General features: G+C 31.8%; 1 protein-coding gene across 3 annotated transcripts; it reads left to right on the top strand.

Moving 5' to 3' along the window:
- Positions 1-2,764, top strand: LOC106419806 (anaphase-promoting complex subunit 8). Of its 3 annotated transcripts, none has more exons than XM_022712879.2 (5): positions 1-225; positions 346-655; positions 896-2,146; positions 2,230-2,385; positions 2,493-2,764. In XM_022712879.2, the coding sequence occupies exons 1-4, from the start codon at positions 140-142 to the stop codon at positions 2,317-2,319; spliced, it is 1,737 nt and encodes a 578-aa protein (XP_022568600.1). In that variant the 5' UTR covers positions 1-139; the 3' UTR covers positions 2,320-2,385; positions 2,493-2,764. The 3 variants fall into 3 exon arrangements, with proteins under 3 accessions (XP_022568600.1, XP_022568601.1, XP_048632967.1); XM_022712880.2 differs by having other exon boundaries at positions 21-225; positions 338-655; XM_048777010.1 differs by having other exon boundaries at positions 51-268.
- Positions 2,765-8,480: the final 5,716 nt, after the last annotated feature.

Below are 8,480 nucleotides of genomic sequence, written 5' to 3'. Positions count from 1 at the left end.
AATTTGAATCAATCGGGCCAGTAAACAATGTGTTCTCTTCTCTCTCTGATTTCAAAATATGATTGGGATGGGGACGTAGAAGACCAGATTCTTCGATTCTTTCCTTCTCTAATACTTACAACTGAACACAGCTTCCAGCATGGTCTCGAAAGAGAGTTGTCGCAACGAGATCCGTGCGGCTATTCGACAGCTTAGTGACCGTTGCCTATACTCCGCCGCTAAATGGTTCCTCTCTTCAAAACCCTAATTTAGATGTGTGCTTGATATTGTGAGTTAAAGTTTCAATCTTCACTACTCAAAATTGTAATTCATTGGGGTCCGACATCTCCTTGGTTAGCGTTGCAGGGCAGGAGAGCAGCTCGTGGGGATAGAGCAAGACCCATCTAACTTTACACCTTCCAATACGAGGTTCCAGCGAGGAAGCTCTAGCATCCGGAGAAGGTTCAGCACCATTTCAACACCACAACCTTCCGCTGGCTTCTCTCAACCACCAGCTACTCCTCTACCTCAAGAAGAAGACGAGGTGATTGATGGTGACCTTTACCTTTTAGCCAAGTCCTACTTCGATTGTCGAGAGTACAGGCGTGCTTCACATGTCCTTCGTGATCAGATGAGCAACAAGTCTCTTTTCTTGCGTTGCTATGCCCTTTATCTGGTACTATGCTCTATCCAATGTTTTGTGAGTGTTCCTTGTAGGCTGCTTATTTATACTATATACTCCCCTTGATAAACCAACCAGTCACTAGTATGTTGTACGAATATAAGGGATCTTAGGGTATGCAACAGAGTTGTTCTGACATTTTGCAAATGTTTATGAATTTATTATACTATTTACGTTGAAACCAATAGTACTGTATATAACATGTCATTCACTTTGTTATGGTTTCCAATGAAGGCTGGAGAAAAACGGAAAGAGGAAGAAATGATAGAGCTTGAAGGCCCCTTGGGTAAGAGTGATGCCATAAACCGTGAGCTGGTATCTTTGGAGAGGGAACTGTCAGCCCTGAAGAGGACTGGAGCGATTGATTCTTTTGGATTATACTTGTATGGTGTGGTTCTTAAAGAAAAAGGGAATGAAAGTCTTGCCCGTGCCAGCCTCGTGGAGTCTGTGAACAGCTATCCATGGAACTGGAGTGCCTGGTCTGAGCTTCAGTCTCTGTGTACGTCGATCGAGATCTTGAACAGCCTTAATCTGAACAGTCACTGGATGAAGGAGTTTTTTCTAGGCAGTGCTTATCAAGAACTCAGAATGCACAGTGAGTCCTTGGCCAAGTACGAATACCTGCAAGGCATTTTCAGTTTCAGCAATTACATCCAAGCTCAAACTGCAAAAGCTCAGTATAGCCTTAGGGAGTTTGACCAGGTTGAAATCATGTTCGAAGACCTTCTGAGAAACGACCCCTATCGTGTGGAAGATATGGACTTGTATTCCAATGTTCTGTATGCAAAAGAGGCATGCGCTGCACTGAGTTACCTTGCACACAAGGTGTTTTTGACTGATAAATACAGACCTGAGTCTTGCTGCATCGTTGGCAATTACTACAGTTTAAAGGGGCAGCATGAGAAAGCAGTAATGTACTTCCGGAGAGCTTTGAAGCTGAACAAGAAGTACTTGTCTGCGTGGACTCTTATGGGCCATGAATACGTTGAGATGAAGAACACTTCTGCTGCCATTGATGCATATCGAAGAGCCGTTGATGTAAACCCTTGTGATTACCGAGCTTGGTATGGGTTAGGACAAGCGTATGAGATGATGGGGATGCCTTTCTATGCGCTCCACTATTTCCGCAAATCCATATTCTTTCTTCCGAACGATTCTAGGCTGTGGATAGCGATGGCTAAATGTTATCAGAGCGAACAGCTTCACATGCTAGAAGAAGCCATCAAGTGTTACAAAAGAGCTGTGAACTGTGGTGACACGGAAGGAATAGCTCTTAACCAGCTGGCGAAGCTTCACCAGAAGCTTGGACGTAATGAAGAAGCTGCATTTTACTTCGAGAAGGATTTAGAGAGAATGGATGCTGAAGGATTAGAAGGACCTAACATGTTTGAGGCTTTGGTTTTCCTTGCTACACATTTGAAGACCAACAAGAAGTTTGACGAAGCAGAAGTGTATTGCACTCGTCTTCTCGATTACAGTGGCCCTGTAAGTGCTTTTAATGGAAAGAGTATATACTTACTATTATTACACTTAATTAGTGACGAGATGGCGGCATTCATTGTTTACAGGAGAAAGAAAAGGCAAAGAGCTTACTGAGAGGGATCAGAATGGCGCAAACAGATTTTCCTTCGATGGATATGGAGCATTTTCCTCTTTAGTTTGTATTGTACCCAATAGCCAAAAGCTGTTTGAGAGAGAGAGAGAGAGAGAATGTATTCCATCAGGTACGCTTTGAATTTGTTATCTTGTACACCATTGGTTATATGATTATATATATGCATCTGTTTTGTCTCAAAGCAAATTTTTTGGTTGTTTATAACCTAACGTGCAGATAACATACATCATCAAGATGGTTGTTCGGTGAGCCTTGGTTTAGAGATTGATATCAATGATTTGACCCCTCTCTCTCTCTCTCTGCACTTTGACATTCAAGTTTGTTAGTACCAGTATTGGTAAAGTCCTCCGTTTCTGTTTTCAGGTTTGGTCAGTATAATAATATCTCTATTGGAACAAAGTTTGTTTTCGGTTTCCCATTGTGATTTTATGTCAATATTACAAATATAAACTGCAGTTGTTAGCAATTTCAGACAAATAGTTTTGTTACTCTGTTATACTTAACAGATAAATAAGCTGTGGAGTAAATGCTTGATAAAAGTGGATTTGTATCACAAAGAATATATTCAAATTTCTGAAATAATCATTGAAGAGAATTTATAACCCTTAAGATCATCAGCATCTTTGCGTCCGACCAAAGTAGCTCTGACCCAAACACTAAACCAGATCATACTGGGTCATCGGATCAATTGTGGTTAAATCACAAATCAATAGATTAATAAATTGTAATACATAATTATAGATTAATAGAATATTATTACTATTGAAAATATAAGATAATATCAGAAATTCATGTTTTATTTACAAAGTATAATTAAGTATTATTTATTTTATTTTAATTTCAATTTTTGTCTGCCATTAAAAATTGATTAGTATTATTTATTTTATTTTATATTATTTAATTAATTTGTAATACCAAACTAGATTAGAATCCGCACTAAGCGCGGTTATATTTCATTTATATAGTAATAAAAATTCTTTACTTGATAAATTGATTGAATATGTAGTTTAACATTTAGTGTTATATATTTGTCAATATATGTTGAATGTGTATTTCTAAATTGTAAAAAAATCTCTTCTGAAAATGAATTTTGAGTCCATAAATGTACTATATAATTATGTATTACTTTAAACTCAATTGGCCATCAAGTTTTGTTTGAGATTTTTTAGAAAAGTAATTCCTTTAGGAAAAAGTCATTGGGGGTGATTGGTTGGGCTGTAGGAAGTGACTTTAGCTTTAATTTTCATCTACAACTTTAAATACTACCAATCATGTTTTATCTTAGTTTTTAAAGGTACAACCAAAAAATTAAAGCTACAGCAAAAACACACAAAAAATGGCTGTAAACATCTTATTTTCTAAAGCCCAATTTTTTTAGATGTAGGAAATTTTAAAGCTACATCACTTAAAGCTAAATCAAAAATCCTACAGACAAAATGATAAAGTAAATTTTCTACATTTACAACCCAACCAATCACCCCATTGTGATTTTAGTTTAGTCTTGGCTAGGCGATTCATCTAAGAATTAACGGGAAAGATAAGTGAGTGATGATCGGTTAAATAAATTAATGCGATTAGTGTATTTAGTCACAATCGTCCAACTTCTTGTTCAAAGAAAAAATTATAACTTTAATTATTTTGTGTATATATTTAGAGTACAATATATACTGAGTATATTAGATTTGGTTCAGAAAAATCTTTTGTTGGATATTTGTAAGTGTGTATCAACTAATTAAATATATATTCGTTACATATACTGAGTTTTGAAGGTTTGTTAGTTTTTAGATAGGGTTTAAATCATTACTATTTCATCGTATAAAATAATTAAAGTATTAAAAAACATAACTAACTTGAATATCCTAAATATTAGATTTGAGAGTATTTTAATAAATATTTAAAATTGAATCTGGGATGAAGATATATAAAAATCAATTTTAATCAAGTATACACGAATAAATTTACATATTCTATGGGATACATGAACATTACATTTATATATCAAACAAAACTCTAAGAAAGTATTAGATTATGTTATTATAGATGTATTGCTATTACCTCTAATACCGTATATCAAATCAAAAGTACTAGGGTAAACCCGTCCTATGGGCGGACACGTAAATAAACTAATATTAAAATTTTATTTTAAATCTTTAATTTAATTTAACTAAAATAGTATTAGGCTCATGTTTGTTTTACATCAATTTTATCTATGTATTTTATTATTTATTTTTAAAATTATAATGACACATTCAACATTGTCAATATAATCCCACAATTATATATGTTTTTTTTTATTATTTTCACACATTTTAACAAAAAAAGTACTTATTATCCTATTTAATATGTACACTACATATTTAATATCAGATCTCGAAGTTTATAAGAAACAATCGAATAACGACACATGATGCATCTTGTTTTCGAACTTTACATGATGCATCTTGTGCTTTAGCATGAATTTGTTAGCAGAAGCTGGTTTATAAATGAAAGCTGGTTTGAATTAAAAGCGGTTTACAAATTTTTATATATACAAATCTTGAGTTAAGTGTTTTTCTATTCAAGTTGGATGTTAGTAACCTTGAAGAAGTATTTGGCCATATATAGGTCGGCTATGTTCTGTAACTTAGTGTGTATAGCTGTAGGTTACATACTTGTGATGATTGGTTTGACTGTGGCTTTAAAAATTTAGTGGTAGATGTAGATAAATTGGTTGTAGCTGTAAAATTGTTACTGTAGACTTTTTCTGCAGAGACTTTGCTGTAGTTAAATTTGTTGTAGCTGTAAGCTATAGGCTGTAGATATTTTAAAATAAAATATATTAAATATGTGTTGTATATATAAAATTATTATTTTATTTGAATTAAAATAATTTATATTAATATTTTTTTTATAAATTATCAAAATTTATTGTAATTTAAAATGTGATATTATTTAAATATCTTAATAATTAAAAAAACACTCAAATTCAAAATAAAAATATTTATAAAAGTTTTATTATGATTATATAATTTATTTGATATTATAGATATTTTTTAATTTTACAGATTTTACAGCTTATAAAAAGATGATGTAGCATTTTTGCCTAAAATACATAAGGAAAATTTTTGCTTTATTTTTTTTATCGTAGCTTTAAAAATAAAGCTAAAGCATGATTGGTAAAATTAAAAGAAAACTTGATGTAGACTTTAATTTTTAAAAGTAAAACTACATCATGATTGGTAAAAATTAGTGATTTAAAAATAAATAAAACTAAAGTAAGATAAATCACAACCAATCACTCCATGTCGTTACATATAAGTGATGTCACGATATCAAACGTGAATAAGAGGACTCTTCTTTACAACTGCTAATTGATCTCTACAGATTCGCAGAGCTCTCAACATTTATTGAAAAACAGAGAAAAAATATAATAATTTTTTTGAGATTGATAAAAACAATAATCTGAGAGCTAGATTAATTATAAAACTGTTGTTAACATTAAGTTTTTACGTAACCAGATTAGAGAAAAAGCCATCTTTTGTTTTGCTCTTGATCTTCTAAGGAGAACGAAAAGACATAAAATGTAAAAGCATGTGTAAATTATAAAGTCCATGGTATGCTTCAGTACCGTTTCGTGTTTTTTTTAGGATAAAACTACACAAAAGTTGTTTACTATGATCATCTGCTTAAAAGTACCACTGCTTCATCTCATCCTTCTCACAAAAAATGTTCTGATTCGTTGACTTCCTAAACTTGCTCAGATACTTGGCATTCTTGTAGAACTCATTTTTATTTTCTGGAAAGAGAAAAGTTAAGAGATCATCGCAAAAGAAACAAAACTCCTTCAATCTTTACTTCAAGCTTTTAGTCAGATTCTCATCATAAGGAGCTCCAAAATAGTCTTCTTCTGATTCTAAACACCATTGACATAGTCAGTTACTAATTAGGATATGCTCTACTTTCTTCTAATCATCTTACATACTACATACACATATTAGATACATAAAAAATTACTACATACACACTGTAGCAATCATATCATCATCTTAAAGCAAGGGTTCCTCCCAATCCTCGCATCAGAAAAGAGTAGCTAACAACTATGTAGTAAGAGTCTCTTATGAAAGCATTTTTGTGACCGTTATTTGACTTCAAGTTAGCAAGATTGTGGAGAGGAAGACCACCGCCTCCCAATCTCCATGTTCTTCCTCTTGCATCTCCTCATGTCCATCTCTTTGATTAAAAAGTCTTCATTTTCGTGTGATTCTTCAAGCTACGATACTCCTCAATGGCAAGATTCCCCCACCTCTCCCGGATTTCCCCCTCTTAACGTCCCTTAATTTAACCAGATTACAAAAAAAAAATTTGTAAACCATATTTGAAAACTCTACGGCAGCCACCCACACCTCCACCTTAGAAGATCAACAGTCAGCCTCAAATCAGAGATCATGACAGATGAGGCAGCCATGAATGAAGCCTACCCTTTTTATAGGGGAGAATCGTCGCATGCAAGATGGATAAGACTCATTGAATTCAAGATTGTGGTTGTAATGAAAAGGAAGAGTTAAGTTTTGGTTAATGATTTGAATCAATGCGACTTGTAATGGTTCTGAGGTGAATCAGGGAGACTAAAACGACATGATCAGAGTCCAACGGGAAGATTAACGATGAATCATCGAGTCTTAGGCAATATCAGAACCGCCATTGTTTGTATACAGAATCCGAGAGTTCGAGAGCCGATTAACCCTAAATTGTATGTCGGGAAGAGTTGAAGGCATTATGGGCCTATTTTTTCTGGTTTCGGACCCAAATATCATTAACTCACTATCAATTTTAAATGAAACTGTGCGTTTCGATCTTCCATGACAGGTGTCGTGCTGGGGTAACTCGACTTTCCTACGTGGAATCTGACGTATCTCGAAAGAGAAAAGAGAGAACACTACTTTACTAGGTGATTTTTCCGTGCTCATACACGGATATAAATATCAACATATAAATATATTACAATATTGATTACTATTTTATTTTATAATTTATATGTATGATCTTGTATAAATAATATTATGTTATTTTAATTAGACATGTGATTTTAGATATACAGTGTCTAGTCGGTTTGATTATTATTTGGGTATATTATATTACATCTACTTTTTTGTTGTTATTACTAAAATTATTCTTATAATTAGATTTTTATTACTTTTAAAATATATATTATGTTATTTAAGATTATGTTTTAAAAGAAATATATTTCTAATATTATGATTATTTTTGTGAACTTTCCTTTTTTATGAAATCAAATTTTGTATGTGATATATTTTCGTTTTTAAAATATTTATTTTCCTTTTTTTTTATTGTGAACTTTCCTTCTTTATGAAATCAAATTATTCTTGATACATATTTCATTTTTAAAAATTTATAGTTTAATTAATGCTTACTTTTATTATATATATTATTTGGAATGATAATAAAGGAAAGGAAAACTAAATTAAAAATAAATAAAAATTTAATAATGGCAATTAGATATAATATTTTTAGTTTATTAAGGGTATCTCTGTAATCAACCGCCGTAAGAATTAACGCGAGAGCGACACATAGGAAACTGACTTGTCAAATAATATTATAGAGATATAATAAGACTAGGGATTAACCCGGGCTATGCCCGGGATTTTTATTTTTTCTAATTTTTTTTTCTAATTTAAGTTGTTAAATTATTTATATTTAGGTTATGATATATATTTATATAAATGTTAAGATGCATGTCATAATAAAAATTTATTTTTATTTTAACACGTTAAAGTAACATATTTTTTACTATTTAAATATTTTTTTGTAATTTTGTTGGCTATCTAGTTATCATATTTAGCAAAACTATATGTTAAGTATTTGAATAAATGTTTTAGATGTTTAATTAAACTGCAGAGTATTTTCGGATCGACCACATGCTCAACAATCTATCGATCCGTAAAAAGATGGTCGATCTCCTTGGCCAGGTAAGTACAATTTTAGCAAAAATATCTTTGATTTTCAAATATTAAGTATGTAACTATTCTTTTGAATATTGTTTTTTTTAATTGTATTTTTTGATTAAATTATTATATTATAATGTTTATGTAAATATTTTTTGTGATGTTTGAATTTGTGTTGATGTTTAACAATTTATTGTTTTCTGGAAATAGAAAATAATGATATATCAAAAAGTATCTAATACTTGTTAAATGATAGTATAAT

Source organism: Brassica napus, chromosome A1 (genome assembly GCF_020379485.1).
Source record: "Brassica napus cultivar Da-Ae chromosome A1, Da-Ae, whole genome shotgun sequence".
Taxonomy (NCBI): domain Eukaryota; kingdom Viridiplantae; phylum Streptophyta; class Magnoliopsida; order Brassicales; family Brassicaceae; genus Brassica; species Brassica napus.
This window is presented reverse-complemented; position numbering and strand designations above follow the sequence as displayed.